At 48.8% G+C, this 20,413-nt stretch overlaps 1 protein-coding gene across 1 annotated transcript in view; it reads right to left on the reverse strand.

The window, feature by feature from the left end:
- The window catches only part of ano8b (anoctamin 8b), a gene marked incomplete at both ends in the record, with an annotated part of 32,660 nt that overhangs the window by 4,155 nt on the left and 8,092 nt on the right, over positions 1–20,413 (reverse strand). The window contains 14 exons of the mRNA XM_084436168.1: positions 921–1,446; positions 1,846–2,093; positions 3,163–3,297; positions 3,458–3,532; positions 3,648–3,703; positions 4,946–5,072; positions 5,939–6,091; positions 6,613–6,774; positions 6,869–6,996; positions 7,154–7,270; positions 7,882–7,978; positions 8,110–8,248; positions 12,099–12,231; positions 12,744–12,854. Coding sequence (XP_084292294.1) covers positions 921–1,446; positions 1,846–2,093; positions 3,163–3,297; positions 3,458–3,532; positions 3,648–3,703; positions 4,946–5,072; positions 5,939–6,091; positions 6,613–6,774; positions 6,869–6,996; positions 7,154–7,270; positions 7,882–7,978; positions 8,110–8,248; positions 12,099–12,231; positions 12,744–12,854 — 2,207 coding nt within the window. The remainder of the gene's footprint in view (positions 1–920; positions 1,447–1,845; positions 2,094–3,162; positions 3,298–3,457; positions 3,533–3,647; positions 3,704–4,945; positions 5,073–5,938; positions 6,092–6,612; positions 6,775–6,868; positions 6,997–7,153; positions 7,271–7,881; positions 7,979–8,109; positions 8,249–12,098; positions 12,232–12,743; positions 12,855–20,413) is intronic.

Below are 20,413 nucleotides of genomic sequence, written 5' to 3' on the forward strand. Positions count from 1 at the left end.
CTGGAAGGGACAAAAAACATAAACTCAAACTTTTAGTAAAGCAACACTATGTAACGATTCCCACTGGAGGTATCATGAGTAAAACAAATCTCAAGAATTATTTATTGTCATTTAAAAAGTTTCAACTAAACATGTATTCAAATATCTTAGTGATTATCCATGGGGTGAGAGGTGAATCGGATGTTTAGTGTGTCTTAAACGTGCCACTAAGAGATATGGTTTAGGGCTCAAGAGGCTCTGGGGATTGGATGACAGATTGATGATGCGCATGTTTTTTCTGGCTGAGGTGGTGACCTACTGGGTGAATAGGTGTTTGGTAACATGAGGCCAGCTCTGCGGCAGAACACAGCTCCACTTGTACACTAAAATAGACCTGCTGTCTACTTCCTGCTGTAGACTACTGTCTACCACCAACAAGCTTCCTGCTATAGACTACAGTATAGTCATGGATTGAAATCCTGCAGTATTACATTGACGTATTTTGGGATTTCTATCAAGAAAATTATCATTTGGCTACGATCACTATCGTGTGTTGTAAACGCTTTGACACCTGGTACAGTACATAAGCATGGTTATTACCAGATGTATATGAGCATGGTTATTACCAGATGTACATGAGCATGGTTATTACCAGATGTACATAAGCATGGTTATTACCAGATGTATATGAGCATGGTTATTACCAGATGTATATGAGCATGGTTATTACCAGATGTACATAAGCATGGTTATTACCAGATGTACATAAGCATGGTTATTACCAGATGTATATGAGCATGGTTATTACCAGATGTACATAAGCATGGTTATTACCAGATGTACATAAGCATGGTTATTACCAGATGTATATGAGCATGGTTATTACCAGATGTATATGAGCATGGTTATTACCAGATGTATATAAGAGACCTGGTCAGTACCTCGTAGGTCTGCATGCAGCTCTCTATCTCAGCCTGGGTGAGCGTCGTGATGCCATGCTCCTCAGGCGGGTCGATCCACGACTCCCTCTTGGTCTTAGAGTCTGCCCGCTCTAGGCTCCTCCCCCTCCTGCGGCGTCGCAGCGACACCGCGCTCTCCGGCCCGGCGGGCGGCGGGGCGGTGGTTATTCCCTCGGCCGCCGCCCCTCCTCCGCCCGTCTCCTTGATCTCGGGGACCTCGTTGTTGTCGTCGTCGTCGCACATCTCGAACATGGACGCCGGGTCCATCCCCTTCTCCACCATGGTGGGGCTCCCTTCCTCCAGGAAGCTGTCCTCCGTCAGGGGCGCGGGGCCCGCCGACTTCCTGTTCACCTTCTCGATGAAGCTGACCTTCCTCAGCTTCAGCCCGCAGTCGATCAGGCTCTCCTCCTCGTTCTCCCCCTCGCTGAACCTCCCGCTGTCCGCCTCGTCCCTCTCCCCCTCGTCCTCGTCCGGGACCCCGCATCCCCCGTTCAGACACTTCTTCTCCCTGGACGACAGAGAGAGACCAGCGAAAACAGTGGATCAAGTCGATGGCGAGCGCATCGAAAACCCCCCAATGCGAGCGCCCGATGTAGCGACCGTGCGTAGCGGGCGCGGTTGATTGATTGATTGATTGATTTTATTTATTTTTAAGACAGGGACAAGGTACAGTAGACATTTACCCTATAGAATAGGGAGAGATGCACTGTACAAGGTTATAGCTAAAACAGCTAATTTCCACCCGCAGTCCCTGGGCAAATAAATATACAGTCTTAAAATAGTGGGGCAAATAGTATACAGTAGGAGAGTTACATACATAGAAGGAATACAAAAAAGTTATGAAATACAAAGGAAGTACAAATACAAAGGAATACAAAAAAGTCTCGGTCGCCTGGGCGTGTCTTACCTGCGCTCCGGCTGGCCCACCCCCGGTCTGGTGCCCCTGAGGCCGGGGCCTGGCATGGCCTGGTCGGTGGGCGAAGCCTGGGCCTTTCCTGCCGCCAGCCGGGCGTATTTGAGCAGCGCGGACAGAAGCAGGTCCCAGACGGCGCGCAGCGTGAGCTCGCCAAGCTTGTGGCGCTCGTACAGGTAAGGCTGCAGCACCTCCTTCACGTTCTGGAGGAACTGGCGGATGATGAGCAGAGTGGCCAGCATCTGACGGGCGGGGGGGGGAGAGAGGGACAGGCGTCACGCGGTGGGCGGGGCTCGCCGGGGGCGGGGCACGCCAGCGACTATGACGTCGGGGGTGCTCTGGAGGTTTCAGTGCGGGCTAAATATCCCCAAATACACACCAGTCAGACTGAGGGATTGAAAACGGGAAGGGGCCCAACTCTTCCCCCAATAAACTACATTGAAACAATGCAGATCTACTCTATCTACAGCCCATTCAAGTATGCAAACTCACTACTATGACAAACAACACAGACAAGGATGGAGACATGACATTGTTGTCAAGGGCAGTGACATCTAGATTTCACTGCAATCCATGGCAAAGCACAAAGTACACACTGTTCCACACTGACAGACAGAATATCCGTTTATACCCAGGCCCAAAACGAGCATGATTTTAGCACATTGGATTGTTAAACCTTCCATTCACACACTACACAAACACACCAGTGCAGAGATATATTGGAACTGTGGCTATGCAGTAACAAAGTGCGTTGGAAGGTACTCCATGTCGATGGTAATGGACAGAGACGAACAAAACGAGTGAAAGAGTGAGCACGATGAACACACCGATGGACAGAGAGGGATAATAGAGGTAGAGAATGAATGAGAGAGCGATAGAGACAGGAGGGAGAAACATACGTAAAGTCTGATCAGACACGCTGAAAATCACAGAGCACAAACCCCCCCCGAACGGACGACAAACGGAGAGACGTCAGATGGAGAGACGTTCCACCGTATCGCCAGGAAACCCCTACGGTGGAAACGCTAGGGCTCAAACCGCAAACAGCACTCGGTATGACAAACACGCTGCTAGAACATGATCAAACATCAAACAAACCGTCTGTGTTAGTTAAAACAAGTCGATTTAAAGGCGTTGCATCTTGACGGACTACGGTATCCTCTATGAAAACCAGGCACGGCGACGATATCGATCACATGACGGCTTGCCCACACCCGACACACGGGGTCATGCATGGGACAGAGAGGCTTGGGGACAGGTCTGGGGGTTTGACCTCTCACCCCTGACCCCTGACTCTACGGAGAGGCCTACTTTGGACCTGAAGAAGGCCCGGATGTTCCAGGGTACAGTGACGAGGAGGAGCTGGATCTTGAGGAAGAGGAAGGGAAGAACATTGTCCTTGATCTGCCTCAGGAGGCTCTGGACCAGCGAGAAGACCAGCAACAGCTTCAACACAGCCGCAGAGAGACAGAGAGAGATGAGACGGATGATGGACGGAGAGTAACACATGTAAGGGGAGATGGATGATGGGAGAGAGGGATGAGGAGGGATGAGGAGGGGATGGATGATAGGAGTGAGGGAGAAAGGGATCCTTGTAGCCTCCTACCTCTTTCAGACGCTCCATGTCTTTGAGGTAGAATCCAATGTAGAAAAGGCTGAGATAAGAATTTACAAACTGAAACTGTGGAGACAGGAAACACGATGAATACTGCGAGCTACATACTGTATTATCAGCAGGAAATGTCAAATCCCCCCGTCAAATGTTACAGTAAATAGTGACATTTATGCTCACTCACAAGAACCATTTTGATGATGAGATTTTTCTCATAGGCACTCTGGAGTCTGTAGTTTTCTGAGGGCAGAGAGGTTGGACAAACTGGGTCAGCGATAAACCTCTAGCTTCACTAGTATACTTTCTACCTCTAGCTTCACTAGTATACTTCCTACCTCTAGCTTCACTAGTATACTTCCTACCTCTAGCTTCACTAGTATACTTCCTACCTCTAGCTTCACTAGTATACTTCCTACCTCTAGCTTCACTAGTATACTTCCTACCTCTAGCTTCACTAGTATACTTCCTACCTCTAGCTTCACTAGTATACTTCCTACCTCTAGCTTCACTAGTATACTTCCTACCTCTAGCTTCACTAGTATACTTCCTACCTCTAGCTTCACTAGTATACTTCCTACCTCTAGCTTCACTAGTATACTTCCTACCTCTAGCTTCACTAGTATACTTCCTACCTCTAGCTTCACTAGTATACTTCCCACCTCTAGCTTTACTAGTATACTTCCCACCTCTAGCTTCACTAGTATACTTCCTACCTCTAGCTTCACTAGTATACTTCCTACCTCTAGCTTCACTAGTATACTTCCTACCTCTAGCTTCACTAGTATACTTCCCACCTCTAGCTTTACTAGTATACTTCCCACCTCTAGCTTCACTAGTATACTTCCTACCTCTAGCTTCACTAGTATACTTCCTACCTCTAGTTCACTAGTATACTTCCTACAGTCCAGCCCCCAGCGCTGGCCGAAGGTTCCCATCCAAACCCCTCCCTGCTCTCACCCAGGTCCTCCATCCTAACCCCTCCCTGCTCTCACCCAGGTCCTCCATCCAAACCCCTCCCTGCTCTCACCCAGGTCCTCCATCCAAACCCCTCCCTGCTCTCACCCAGGTCCTCCATCCAAACCCCTCCCTGCTCTCACCCAGGTCCTCCATCCAAACCCCTCCCTGCTCTCACCCAGGTCCTCCATCCAAACCCCTCCCTGCTCTCACCCAGGTCCTCCATCCAAACCCCTCCCTGCTCTCACCCAGGTCCTCCATCCAAACCCCTCCCTGCTCTCACCCAGGTCCTCCATCCAAACCCCTCCCTGCTCTCACCCAGGTCCTCCATCCAAACCCCTCCCTGCTCTCACCCAGGTCCTCCATCCAAACCCCTCCCTGCTCTCACCCAGGTCCTCCATCCAAACCCCTCCCTGCTCTCACCCAGGTCCTCCATCCAAACCCCTCCCTGCTCTCACCCAGGTCCTCCATCCAAACCCCTCCCTGCTCTCACCCAGGTCCTCCATCCAAACCCCTCCCTGCTCTCACCCATGTCGTTGAGCCAGCAGGCGATTTTCTTGTACACCTCGTCACACGCGGTCACAGTGATAGCCAGCATGATTTTGGGGACGAAGCGAGCCAGGCGAGGCATCTCTTTGATCCCCATCACAAACTCCTGCAAGACACGACACACGGCACAAGCTTTCACTGCACCGACAAGCGCGCCACGCCGTTGAGTAACTCTTCAATAGAGTCCCAGGAAGTATACGCAGGCGCCGGACCCAGCTCTAGTGCCCGGTGGTACGTGGGATAGATTAATCAGTTGTTAACCAAGCCAGCCCCCCCCCCCCCCCCCCCCTCGGGCTACACCAGGCACTACAGACAGAAAGTACATTACATTTACATTGCATTATAGTCATTTAGCTGACGCTTTTAACCAAAGCGACTTACAGTAATTGCATTTAACGTAGGAAAAGCCAATGTACTGTATTACTACTTGCCAGAACTCACAAGTACATCTTCTTTCTAAAACAAGTAACTAAGAGCATAATATACTGCTGAAGGCAAAGTGCAAGAATAGCATCTAAAAATCTAAAATACAATAGGTATTTAAGAGGATCGTGGTGGTACTTCTTGAAGAGATGAGTTTGGAGCCTGCAACGAATGATGGGCAGCGACTCTGCTGTCCTGACGTCAGTGGGCAGTTCGTTCTACCACTGCCGGCTACACCAGACACTACAGACCGACACTACAGACAGACAGGACAGACAGACAGGACAGACAGACAGACAGACAGACAGACAGACAGACAGACAGACAGACAGACAGACAGACAGACAGACAGACAGACAGGACAGACACTACAGACAGACAGGACAGACAGACAGGACAGACAAACAGGACAGACAGACACTACAGACAGACAGACAGACAGACAGACAGACAGACAGACAGACAGACAGACAGACAGACAGACAGACAGACAGACAGACAGGACAGACAGACAGACAGACAGGTACAGGGGTCGTGGGGGTGACTGACCTGCAGCTCGAAGCAGATGAGCATGGCCAGGAAGACGAAGCACAGACAGAGGAGGCAGACGGGCAGGCTGACCAGCCACCTGAACACACGCCTCCTCCAGGGGGGGTAGTAGAACTCCTCACAGCCCGTTATGGGACTGCAGCGCTTCACACCCTGGGGACGGGGGGACGGGGGGGGGGCAGGGGGGGGACGGGGGTGGGACGGGGGGACAGGGCGAGGATGGGGGGGACGGGGGGGGACGGGGGGGGACGCGGGGGGACGGGGGGAGGGGGGGGACGGGGGTGGACGGGGGGACAGGGGGGGACGGGGAGACGCGGGGGGACGGGGAGACGCAGGGGGACGGGGGTGGACGGGGCACAGAGAGGAGGTCTTTGATACAGTGGATCAGTAACGCTATGGAGTCTGTTTCTGTATAAGGCAACACCGTTGGTCATTGGTTGATGACGTGAGCCAAACCTGGGTCGAAATACTATTTGAAATCATTTCAATTACTTATCTGTGCTTGACTGTTCTTGTCCGGCACCATCCAACCAATGGGCTGTTCACAATAACGCAAGCCCCACCCACCCGGCGCTCCCGGCCGACTCAAGAGAACGTTAAGGCAACTGAAAGAGTTTCCGATCGTATTTCGACCCAGTTCTGACGCAAGCCCGCCCCCCCTGTGTGCTCCTCACCCTAAACTGTGGCCGGGGTTCCTCCAGAGACTCGGCGGGCGTGTCCAGCGTGCCCCATTTATACGCCAGCTCCGCCCCGCGCCTCTTCCAGCGCTCCAGGAACAGCGTGGCCCACACCACGTTGAACAGGGCGAACACCACGCAGCAGATGTCCCGGCTTGTCTGATCAGGACACACACACACACACACACAGGCGTCATGACTTGTCTATACTGGGGGTGGGGTGGGCAGGTAACAGTGAGGTGTCAGAGCCCACCTGGTCCGACTCCGTGAGCATCCAGAGCACGAAGCCGATGACGGCGGGATACAGCATGGAGGTGGTGTAGAAACCCAGCCAGGCGAAGTACATGGCTATCTTCACCCCGAAGTAGTCACAGATGTCATCTAGCGTCCGCACAAAGCAAAGAAAGGGAGAAGGGACAATATTCGATGATGATCCGGGACCTTGCAGTAGGATTGTGGGGAATGCGACTGTTAAAAGTGACGGCCGATCTCAGGTGAAAGAGGGGTCTCGGGCCTCGGAGACGGACAGTGGACTGACCTAAGGGCTGCTTCTCACAGACCGCCTGGACCCAAGACTTCATCAGCTGGCTGAGGATCCTCTGCTCGTGAAGGGGAAAGACCTGCTGGATCACACCTCGCGCACTCAGCTCGGGGACTGGGGCGAGACACACGAGCACAAAAGGAAAACAGCCTTTAAAGTCGCACTGAAATGACAAAAGCATTCTGTCCCATTTTGGTCACATAATTGGTCATAGTGTTCACCTATTCAACGATGTATGCCAAAAAAATTACGAAATTCTACTTTTTTGTAATCTTATATCAAAGTATATCATTTCTTACTACATGGAAAAAGGTAGGTCACGTGCAATGACGACAACAGGTACCTTAGATTTTAGGCCAATAATCTCACGACATCCACCCGTCAATCAACGCTATCCTTCTATCGAATCTGTCTAAAGTTCTTAAAACCCGTCCACTTGTCAATGTTCCAATCAAATTCCTCTAAACGCATGTCCCACCCTCATAGCTTGTTTGCGTCGGAAATACGTCAAACTACGGAAGTTAGATGATCTCAAACGTCCGTTTCAGTGCAACTTTAATATCTGCTGCCGTGCTATCGGATCAAACTATAACCAGGCACTGTGTTGTCTGCGGTTCATGTTGCATCAGCCCAAGGGGAGGATTATATGTTGGTGGACATTTCTGATTAGAAGTACTACAGTGTGCAATAGACCTTCAAATGTATACACAACTAATGCTGCTTACTGATTGGCTGTCCCTCCAGGAAGTTAATGTTGTGGAGCACCTCCCCTTGTTTGGCACGTAGATTGTCAAGCCAGTACTTGATGATGCTCTGCCTCTCCTGAGGAAAAGGAAGGTCAGGACAAACGCTTCTGACTGTGTGTGTGTGTGTGTGTGTGTGTGTTTGTGTGTGTGTGTGTGTGTGTGTGTGTGTGTGTGTGTGTGTGTGTGTGTGCGTGCGTGCGTGCTGACCTGCGATGTGAAGAAACACAGCTCGCTTTCTATGTTTTCGTAGATGTAATCCTCTTCACAGGAGAAGCTGCGTGTCCCGCCCCCAAACTCGGGCTTCAGAGCTTTCCTCAGACACATCTCTTCTGCACCGCGCAACAGGCTGCAACACAGAACACAGGTTTAGAGAACACACAGGCTGCAACACAGAACACAGGTTTAGAGAACACACAGGCTGCAACACAGAACACAGGTTTAGAGAACACGCGCAAACACAGAGAGATGTCCCTTCTCCTCCATCAACTCTTTCTGTTGTGGGACTGGCTCGGAGCGCGCCCCCCTCTCTCACACACACCTCCTTTGCTCTCTTTCCTCCCCCGTCTCCCCTCTCCCTCCCTCCCTCCCTCCAGTCCTCTCTTTCAATCCCCCGGGGGCTGTGCGCTGATACAATAACCATAATGCACCTCCCTGGCCTCTATTCTGGTCTCACTGCAGCATGTCGGCCATTGTCCACCGGACACCGTAAACAAACCCCCATCACAGCACAAACACCCAGAGCAGGACACCCGGCCATCGGCGAACGGCGCCCGCAAATCCTCTTATCGGGTGGCTTATTTTGGGCGGCGCAGATCCCCGCCGAGATGCAATGACCCTCATGCGTCCTGCTCGGAAAAGGCCTCCGAGCGTCAATCTCATCATCGTGTTTATAAGCCATTTTATATTTTCCCTAAATTCAAGGCGCTCTCTCCTCGGAAGCTGTGCCCGTGGCCGTGTCCTTCTCGCTGGGTGGGGCTACTGCTGAGAGGCCTGGTCAGCTGTACTTCTGCGTTTTTGCTAGTTTAGCAAATACATCGCCGGCTGTAGTGAAAATTCGGCAAAGCTCAGAGGAATAAATAGCCAAGTCAGACCTGGCAGGGGGGGGCAGAGAATGAATGCTATCTCAGGTGAAAAGATGAGTGGCCCCCTGTACAGGAACTGTACACAATAGGTATGGGATACCTCACTGCACAAGCTGTAGATTTAGCCTGGTAGAGATGTTTCTTGTAGCCAGATTGAATAGGCCTGTTGTGACCTAGAGCTCATATGACCTCTTTATGAAATTAGAGTCGTATCATTGTGGTTGATTGTGCAACGGAGGATTTAAGGTGAATCAGAGGCAATGACATACTTTTAGGGTTTATCTTTTTGATCACTTGCAAATAGGTCATCCGTTCTACCTGTGTGTGTGTGTGTGTGTGTGTGTGTGTGTGTGTGTGTGTGTGTGTATGTGTGTACCTGTGTGTATGTGTGTACCTGTATGTGTGTGTGTGTGTCTACCTGACAGATCAGAGCTTCTCTGTCCACCTGGGAGAGTTCTCCTCATCCACAGCTCCTCTCACCTCTGGGGTCCCTCAAGGCTCCATTTTGGGCCCCCATCCTTTTTTTGATTTACATGCTGCCACTGGGGTAAATTTTTAGGAAACATAACATCTCTTTCCACTGCTTTGTGGATGACGTGCAGATCTATCTGCCCCTGAAATCAAAGGGCAAGGACTGCGTACAACCACTGCTGGACAGTCTACGAGATGTGAAATCCTGGATGGAAATTAACTTTTAAAATCTTGATGAAAATAAGACTGAGATCATTATGTTTGGTCATGACCCCTCTGACTGTACCACTGGTTTGTTGGACCCCTTCTCCCCAAATATCCATTCTTCAGACAAAGATCTCGGGGTGACCTTTGACAGTAGTTTTAAATTTGACAAACAGGTCAGCTCTGTCATAAGAACCAGCTTCTTCCAGCTAAGGCTTCTTGCCAAGATAAAGGGCTATCTCTCCCCCAAAGACTTAGAGACAGCAATACATGCTTTTATCAATACTCATCTTGTAATTCTTTGTATGTCAGCATTAACCAGTCACTGATGCGTCGCCTGCTTGTGCAGAATGCAGAAGCTCGTCTCCTCACTGGTAAACGAAAGCGCGACCGACCACATCACCCCAGTCTTGGCCTCGCTCCCAGTGTGCGTTTTAGAATTGATTCCAAGATTGTGTTGTTTGTGTTTAAAGCTCTAAATGGACTGGCATATCAGTATCTTGCTGAACTCCTGCACTTTCATACCCCAGCTGGAGCACTGAGATCCTCTAATCAGCTGCTGCTGGCTGTCCAAAAGACTCGGCTGAAGAGTAGAGGTGACCGATGCTTTGGGGCGGCGGCCCCTAGGCTCTGGAACAGTCTGCCCTGGCACATTAGGTCTGCCCGGCCCCTCGGCCCCTAGGCTCTGGAACAGTCTGCCCTGGCTCATTAGGTCTGCCTAGCCCCTAGGCCCCTAGGCTCTGGAACAGTCTGCCCTGGCTCATTAGGTCTGCCCGGCCCCTAGGCCCCTAGGCCCTGGAACAGTCTGCCCTGGCTCATTAGGTCTGCCCGGCCCCTAGGCCCTGGAACAGTCTGCCCTGGCACAGTAGGTCTGCCCGGCCCCTAGGCCCCTAGGTCCTGGAACAGTCTGCCCTGGCACATTAGGTCTGCCCCTAGGCCCCTAGGAACAGTCTGCCCGGGCACATTAGGTCTGCCCAGACCATAGAGATGTTTAAGTCTTCTTTAAAGACTCACCTGTTCTCCCAGGCCTTCTACTCAGGTTGAGCTGGACCCCCGATGGCCCCTGTATTGTACTGTATTTTATATTGTGTGTGGTGTATGATGTATTGTAGTGTTCTGTTACGTGCTGTGTGTTTGTTGCTCTGGAGCTGTACAGCACTTTGGTCAACCTCGGTTGTTTTAAATGTGCTTTATAAATAAAATCTGAGTTGAGTTGAGTTGAGTGTGTACACTGGCACGCTTACAAAAAGCACGCTATCTCCCTCCTGGTTTAGCTTTACCTATACATGCATTTCAGCATTTTCACTCCATTCACCATAAGAGGTAAAGTTGAAACTCTCAAGGTTTTCAAGAGCCCTTGACAACAGCTCAGTCAGCACAACGGCAGACACACCAACAGTATCAGCTACCAACGTTCACTGAGCCAGGAGCCCTCTCCACTCTCCAGGTTTGTGTGAGAAGTATTTGCTTCTAGTGAGGATATAACAATACGCACATTGACGGCGGGCGCTGGGTCAAATATATGATATCATGGAAAGTGGATATAGCCCGTCAGATCTGTTCTGATCGAAACGTTTTAAGTTAAATAAAGAAGAGTGGCTAAGAGATGGTGTATGCGGGCTATATCCACTTTCCAAGTATTTGCTTCTACACACAGTTACAGTACGATTAAAATGCCCCATGGACTCTAAATCCCGGGGGATTTACACATAAGGGCCAGGGTACGTGTACAGAGCTGAACCATTTTGTCAGCAGTATAATAATGGCTATAGGCATCAGTGTTTAGTCAGGCAGTCACCTAATGTACGCTAAGTCCTGCTTACATCTACAACATAACAACTGGAGAGTAAGCAGACTTTGCTTCAACCTCACAGCAGCGGCGTTGCTAATGGTGTAATTTTAGGTGGAAAACCCGTTAAACCGTGGCAGTTTCAACAGCGGATTAGCGAGAGTTATGATACCTGCCTCTGCAATGCTGGCGCAGGATGACAGGGCGTTCGCACTTACAACTACACGGCGAAGACCAGGCAGACAAGGTCGTTTATCGTACCACAAATATCCTCACCCAGCGACAACGGAAAGGAGATGTTGTCGAGCGAGTGAGTCAGGACACTAGCGGGCGACGCCGTCACATGCTGGAGAGCCCACAGGCAGTAACTCAATCCACGCTCCAGCACACCATCCATATTAATATTAACAAAGGGGAGGTGTTTAATTCATAGAGCTACACGCCGCTGCACACTGCACCGTACAGCCCGTGACTCCGAGGCCCCGGTCTCTCCCACGCGCCGAGCGGGGGGATGAATGAGCGAGACCAGCACTCCATGAATGAGTAAGACGCTGCTTACACCGTAGCTACTAGTACAAGGGCGTAAGAGGGATATCTATAACTCCTCGTCCGGGTCAACCCACACACATCCCCCCGAGCGGAGGTCTTACTTCTCATAGGTTGCCGTGACGAAGAATGCGTAGACGCGGGTGTGTTTATGGTGGCGGATCTGGATGATGAGCTCTGGGATCCCCAGGCGGATGTGGTTCAGTAGCCATAGTAGCGTGTGGTCATCTGTGGTGTCTGTCAGAGGAGAAAAAAGAACAGATTCAATTAATGAGATTTTTGTTTTCAGTTACTGTATATTATTTATATTATAAATAATATGTATATGAAAAAATATGTATATGAAAAAATATGTATATTAAAAATATTATATATTTTTTTGTTTTCAGTTACTGTATATTAGTAAGGGTTCAGTAACAGTAACAATTTGACAGTTTATTTAGTAATTACAGTAAGATCAGGGTCAGAATCATCTGGATGAAGTATTAGTACTGTTACTATATCAGCACCTCATTTGCACTGAGCCATGAGACACACTGTTGTATAATGAGCATTTGCTTATAAAGAGTGGAAATAGTCAAACATCTTGATGTGTGTGTGTGTGTGTGTGTGTGTGTGTGTGTGTGTGTGTGTGTGTGTGTGTGTGTGTGTGCATGCCTGTACGGGACCGTCTGCGTGTGAACAGTCTGTGTGTGTGTGTGTGTGTGTGTGTGTGTGTGTGTGTGTGTGTTGCGTATTCTGTACAGCACCTGCGAAGGTCATGAGCACGTCACAGTTCTCTGTAGGCACCGTCTTCATCCAAGACTTATGGGACATGATGTGTCTTCCAGCCTGCAGCAGACGCTTCCCAAACAACTTCTCTGAGAGAGAGAGAGAGAGAGAGAGAGAGAGAGAGAGAGAGAGAGGAAGAGAGAGAGAGAGAGAGAGAGAGAGAGAGAGAGAGTGAGCGAGAGAGAGAAATATAGGGGCCGTCACCTTTCCATATTGAAACGAAATGACAGACGAGGACACTTGTAGCACTGTCAGTCAGTCCGTGCCCCTCCCCCCTCCCTACACACACACACACACACACACACACACACACACACACACACACGCACACACACACACACACACACTCACCCCCTTCTCCTCCCTCTCTCACTCCTTCCCTCTGCAACATGAGAGCAGCCAAAACAGACTTAACCCTTGCCTGCCTGGGGTCTATCTGGGGGCCATTCATTGTCAACACCCTCGTGTTTGGCTGTAGCCCACAGCGCTGGCCGGCGCGTTTCAGAGGGGTTATATATAGTCGCTGGACAGAGCGTGCAGTCGCTGCAAAAAGAGCATGCAGAGTCAGATTCACCGGCTTGAGACTTCATTTTGACGGCAGTCACTTTTTGTTTCGACCTCAGTGACCTGGAGACGTGTACGCCCGACAACGCGGCGCTGGTGACCGAGGACACACACTGTCCTAAAACAGTTCCGCGCTCAGTGAGGTGCGGGTCCTTGGAGATGCCGGAAAGTGGGCCACTTTCCAGAGATGTCAAATGGCACATTTAACATCGTCACTCAGCCGTCATGATGGCATGTGATACTTCCTAGTCAAACTATCTATTATTATCTGGAACAATGTTAATATTCAACGAGTATCTCAATGAAACACCGAACAGTACATTTCAAATGTATTGGTATCCATCAACCTACTGGAATGTAATCCGATCTGCAAACAAACAGCAGATTAGGAGACGCGTTGAAGGTGACCAGCAGCGAAGTGAGGGATTGACGCAGTGTGGTCTGTCATTCAAACGCTGGTACAGAAACACACACACGCTTCACCTCATTCTCACAACGCTCTCAGCACCGACAGACTGCTGTCTATCCAGCAGGGATGGGAGAAAAAATCCATTCTGTTACAAATCGCGATTTTTGTGTGTGACGATTTTTAAATCGCCACGCTGCCCCAAAATCGATTTTTTTTTGTTCTTAAAAAAAACATCAACCAAAAACAACTTCCTGCTAGAACAGAATGCTTCGCGTAGTAGCTAGGTTGCTAGGTTACGGTTATTATTCAGTCAGAAGAAGCAGCAATATGTCGGACGAGAATGAGAAGATTCATGCTGCACCTCCATAATTCAAATCGCACATCTGGAAGAAATTTGTCTTTCGTAACTCGCCAGGTTAAAAAAATTGGCAAAAATTTGTCATATCGAATCGCGATATTACAGAATCGCATTTGCCACAAAAATCGCAATATGAATTGAATCGGCACCTAAGGATCGGGATAAAATCGAATCGCGAGATCCCTGCCAATTCTCGTCCCTACGATCCAGCTAGTCAGCCAAGCACAAGTAGCAGTCCTATCAAGTTTCTTCGTCCTAGAAAGCACACACACACACGCGCACACACACCCACACACACACACACAAGGTCTTGGCCTTAATATCGCCAGCAGACCACCATCAGTCTCTTTTATGCAACCGATAAGGGAGTGAATCCAGACCTGGCAGTCCTATAAAACACCTGTCAAACCAAAGCCATCGTTGTCCCCCGGCCCGTCCCTGCTTCCTGGAACAGCGCGTCCGCTGATGGATCGGGGAGGACAGACGGAGCAGGAAACAACCCCCGTGGTCTCTTCCACGGTAAAACAGAAGCATGCATACTTCACTGAGAACACTAAGGCTTGAGTACACTGCACTGTGGCGAGAGGCGTAGCTCCCACACACTTCACTTGCTACTGGAAACAGTTGTATTTGTGATACTTACAAAACTGGTGAGACAATCCTATCCTGTTCGTTGTGTTCCTCCTGTCATTTTCACCCAACTGGTTTTTGGCTGAGAAAGAGCAGGCAGCAGAGAAGCCTCTCAGCCCGAGCCTGACAGGCATTCTAATGAGGCATGTATTCACACACACACACACACCCACACACACACACACAAACACACACACCCTAGAAGCCAGCAAACCGACTCCACACAATGCCTTGATCTACGAGCTTCATTGACACGTGTGTGTGTGTGTGTGTGTGTGTGTGTGTGTGTGTGTGTGTGCGTGCGTGCGTGCGGGAGGGAGGGTGTGTGTGTGTGTGTGTGATGCTCAGGGGAGAACCCATTGACACCGGTCTCTTCATCTGGCCACACATTGTAGCCTGGCTCCAGCCCCTAAATCTGAATGTTCAAAATGCAATTCAGGGTCTGGAAAGAATCTCATCTAGAGTGATTTCTCAGTCGGAATTCCAACCAGGCCAATCAGCGTCCTTTGAGGGGATGAACTCCTCCGGCAACGCCCAGAAAACGGCTGCAATTCACGGCCTGTTCAGACTGAATAATGATGTGAAACAAAATGGCAAATGCACATTGCCCAATGGGGCTTAATAACCCCGACAGGTGTGTGTGTGTGTGTGTCTTTGTGTGTGTGTGTGTCTATGTGTGTGTGTGTGTGTGTGTGTCTATGTGTGTGCGTGTGTGTGTGTGTCTATGTGTGTGTGTGTGTGTGTGTCTATGTGTGTGTGTGTGTGTGTGTTTATGTGTGTGTGTGTGTGTGTGTGTGTGTGTGTGTGTTTATGTGTGTGTGTGTCTGTTTGTGTGTCCTCTTCTGCCCACTGTCACCACTTGGCCTCCGTGCAAGGAGAGTCGGCCATTTTCCACCAGATAAGCGTCAGAAGACGAGTGCCTCTGACGTCATGTGCAGCTGTGGGGAGACCAGAGCAGACGGAGCCCATTGTTTTCCACACACAGACCCAGGATCAGCTCAGGGACAAAGAGCTCTGAGTTACCCACGGCCTTCAGGGTGAGATGACTGTTCTTGGACCAGGTATTATCCCTCTACAGCCAGACACCGGAGGGTGGCAGCAGGGTCTAACGTGGGCTCAGCTGATCTGAGTACAGTCTCTCAGACTCACTGCTCTGCTGTGGCTCTAGATAAGCAGACCCTGAGTCTGTGACCTTGAAATCATAGACACTCTGCAGGACCGACTAATGGACGAGGATACAGCCACACTGTTTATCATATCTTGAGAAAATGGATATTCGCACACTGAATTAGAGCTCCTAATACTTAATTCAACATTGAACCGCTGTGGGGCCTTACATATTTGAATGATATTGACTATTTAGTCCATGAGACAGACCCCCTGTGGGTATCTCTGGGTGGGCAAATTCCTGTTTCCATTTTCTCCTTCCTACAGTACGTCCACATTATTTATTGGTCTGAGAACTATTGTTAAGCTACTCCTCTGCAAAGGTTATCATGCATTCACTATTTTGACCATGCAAATGCCATACATGAATAGTGGGCATCCTCCGAAGTGACACATTTTCATCAATTGTCAGTTTTATTTGTCTCATCACTCACATGCCACATACAGTACCAGTACAGGAGCAGTGACATCCTTAAATGTGCACAATGAGCAAGCTAATATGATATATAAACCAAATATACTGTACAAAAAAAATCTAAATAAAAAAAAATAAAAAATAAAATATATATATATACACACACCGACACACACACAGTTGAATAAAGTATTGCGAGGTATAATACATAGGGAGCGATACAATACATAGGAAGCTATATATATACAGTATATACTGTATATAGGAGGAACAATACATAGGGAGCTATATATTTCTCTATTCAGTACAATAACAGTTATTGGTAATATCAGTCAGAAGTGTGAGGCCCCACAGTGTTGAGCCGAGGGCCTCCATGGCGTCTATATCCGGTATGACTGTGCTGAGCTCGGCACGGCTGCCTCTCGCGCCACGGCTGCCTCTCGCGCCACAGTAAATCACAGCAACACGCCTGACAAGACAGATGGGAGAGGGCTACACAGCAGCGCCTCCGACACCAACTCAGGCGCTCGCTCTCAAATCAGGCGCTAACTCGCTGTTACTACAGCGCCACGCCTAGAACTACACTTCCCACCTGTCTCGGTAATTTACAGCGCAAAACACACGTGGCTGGACCTAGCTTAGCACCCTCCTCGCGGTGAGCTTAGCCCACTTTCCGTCCTAGCGGTAGTAAATGGTAAATGGACTGCACTTATATAGCGCTTTTCCACCTTAGCGGCACTTAATTGAGCCGTTGAGGGGTTCTCATAGAGCGGTTCTGCTGTAAACACACCGCCTTCTGCCCCACCCCCCATCTAGGTGAGCATGACAAGCAGTAGCCATGTTTCCATCCACTTGTCAATCGAATTGTGTGAGGATCGCTAAAAATATGAATGCGAATAAAGCCGGTGAACGTGCGTTTCCATCTAGAGCTTTAAATCGGATAAAGCATTTATCACAAAAGACTTTTATCGAACAAGAGAAAATCCGATGAGATCGACAGTACAAACTTTTTGTTGATTTTCATGATTTTTAATCAAATTTTACTGTTTCCATAAGGAATTTTTAATTCGATATAACTTAATTTGCATAAAACGTGTGGATGGAAACATGGCTAGTGACAGGTGTGAGTGCTACAGCAGCTCTCTCCGTAACCACAGTGAAAGTCACAGCATGTGACCCTATTGTGAATGTGCCCACAGTGAGCAGGCCAGACGATCCAACATGGCTGAATTATGTTCAGTTGCCATGCTGCATCACTGTATGATGTCACTGTATGATGTCACCTTAAAGCTCGCTACTAGCCATGCCCTTGGCGTCACATATGCGCGCATGCACACGCACACACACACACACACACACACACACACACACTGGCCACAAGTACAATATTGCAGGGCTCACACAGACGCAAACATGCATAAAACAAACATGCATATTCGGACACACGTAGGACAAACCCTTCATGCACTCTGAGCTTCAGTGACCCGGCCAGCCAGAGTGGACATCTGTCATTGAATGACTTGAATCCCATCTGTCATTGAATGACTTGAATCCCATCTGTCGTTGACGCACACACACACACACACACACGTTCACGCAAACACTATTCTACATGCACTCTCCCTTTCCCAATGGAGGCTGGACACACAGACCTGACACAAAAGCGTTCTCTCTTCCTCAGCAGGAAGAACACACACACCTTCCTCTCAAGACCTCCGTCACACCCTCTCTCTTCCTCTCGCTTGCCCCCTCTGCATTTCCTCTCAAGACCTCCGTCACACCCTCTCTCTTCATCTTGCTTGCCCCCTCTGCATTTCCTCCTGTCTCTTTCTCTCCCTGTCTGTCTGCCTCGTTCGCTCCTCGCTAGTGTCTCGGTGGCACAGTGCCAGCAGTCTGGAGAGAAAGAAGGTCACACTACAGGTCCCCAATCCCCAAGGTGCTAGTACGCAAACGTATAGTAGGCAAACAAAGCAAACAGCACACAAACATAAAATGTAAACAACACACAAACACAAAAAACATACGCACACATACTCTCCTCCCGAGCCCTAAATGAGACACGGTCACACAGTTTCTTGAGCTCTTGATACAGTCCCATAGAGAGAGAGAGAGAGAGAGAGAGAGTTTATTGATGTGTACATTCACAAGTACAGGATGTAGATATGTATATTGTACCGAGTATGAATATAAAGTGCTGTTATGAGTTCAACAGTCTCTTCATTCAGATCCTGATGGGAAACTCTGGATCATCTACAGTACAGCATGTGGCTCTTTCAACAGATTACTCAACAAATGTTAATATTTAGGGTAATTTACAGTACTAATTATGATGTGTGACTTAAAAGTGATGTGTGTAGGTTCTCCTGATCACACTCTTAAACTCTACCGTCAGTTGATAAAAAATAATAATCATTTCATCTTGTCCTGCTCCTTATCAAACCACCTCATCTGTTCTCACAGCTTCCCTGCCAAAAAACCTGCCATATACTATTATTTATATTTAAAACCATCAACAGGATTGCAACTATTATTAAGTGGCGTTAGTCTTCTCAGCAGGCTCTGACCAGGGATTGAGAGCATTATTAAGTGGCGTTAGTCTTCTCAGCAGTGATCAGTGCTGTGATGACAGACCACAGTCCTCCGACTTAATCCGGATTAAGAATAGATTCAATCCTCAGAGGAAATGTCAGCTTCACTTCTCGGATGAACGGAATAAGGTGCCGGCGCTGGTGGGTCACAGGGGCGTGAACTGGGCCGTCCCTTATTAGCAACCACAGAGAGGATAATGAGGAGGAGCTCATCTACGACGTTTTACAATGACAGCGTGTGACACCGAAGCCAGCGGCCGCAGGCCATAGGGCCAGACCACAGGGTAAGAGGAGACCAGATCGTCCAGTTTGACCGGCAAACAGCCACCGTATATAGCTGCCCTGTTGGACAGGAATGCTCCAGCCCATCAAACACGTTCTAGTGTCTGGATCACACTTAAAGTTCCACGGACTAGTACAGGACTAGTACAGGACTAGTACAGGACTAGTACAGGATTTGGCAGGACAGCATTTACTCATGCAGCCCCAAAGTCCTGGAATGACATTCAGTCCAAGTTAAAGCTGGAAGTTCTTCCTTCCCTAAAGGAATTTTAAATGCCTGATTTCATTTCTTTATGATACATGTTGTAACTGTTTTTAACTAAGTGCACTGTACATTGTTTTGTTGTTTTGTTGTTCTATTTTGTTGTACACTCAGCAGCTCTGCAAATGAGGTGGCCTCACCTCAGAGCTCACCTGAGGTGAGCAAGACATTACCTGAGGTAATGTCTTGCTTTTTGTTTTAATGCTTTTAATGTCTCATGTAAAGCACCTTGAATTGCCCTGTGGCTGAAATGTGCTATATAAATAAACTTGCCTTGCCTTGAGTATAAATAAAGGTTTCGATCAATCAATCGTATTTCCGAACACCACGTGCCGTTTTCGCTGCCCTGATAGAAGATGGGTCTCTAGTACTCGGTACTAAAAAAGTACTGTACTAAAGTTGGTGGAAAAGCGGCTTAGGTTAACTGTCTGAGGTGAGATCGTTCAACGAGGTTCTGTGTTGACAGATGGAGGAGGCGGTAGAGATGCCTCAGAAGTGCTTCAGAGGAGGTGGGGTGCTATCTGCTGAGATGACAGCTATAATGCTGTCTATTCATCCAGGTAACAAACATGAAAGAGAGCTCATTTCATGCCACTCAATACCGACTTCTTCAGAAATGCACAGCCTGGTTATCTAACTGGCTGAATGTGGCATTGAGAATGGGGGCAGATTACAAATTATGAATTAGAGAGTGGGCCTGAATTCACTTCATGAATGGCAGCTTTTGTGTTGCCAACAGTGAGCACTGTTCACCAGTCCCAGACGAAGCCCCACACACAGAAAGAACCTCCTCTGATGAAGTAGGAACAAGGACACATGGATTACACACATCAATTATACCAACACAATGGCCTACTGATTTGGGTAGAGCAAGAAGTACAGGTAGCATCCTGAAATGTTGGACCGGGCTCATCTTAAGTTGGGCTATCCAACTAGTGGCAGCTACCAAGTCTCACAAATGTTGTTTTTGAGA

The sequence above is a fragment of the Borostomias antarcticus genome, assembly GCF_949987555.1.
Source record: "Borostomias antarcticus genome assembly, chromosome: 3".
NCBI classification, from domain to species: domain Eukaryota; kingdom Metazoa; phylum Chordata; class Actinopteri; order Stomiiformes; family Stomiidae; genus Borostomias; species Borostomias antarcticus.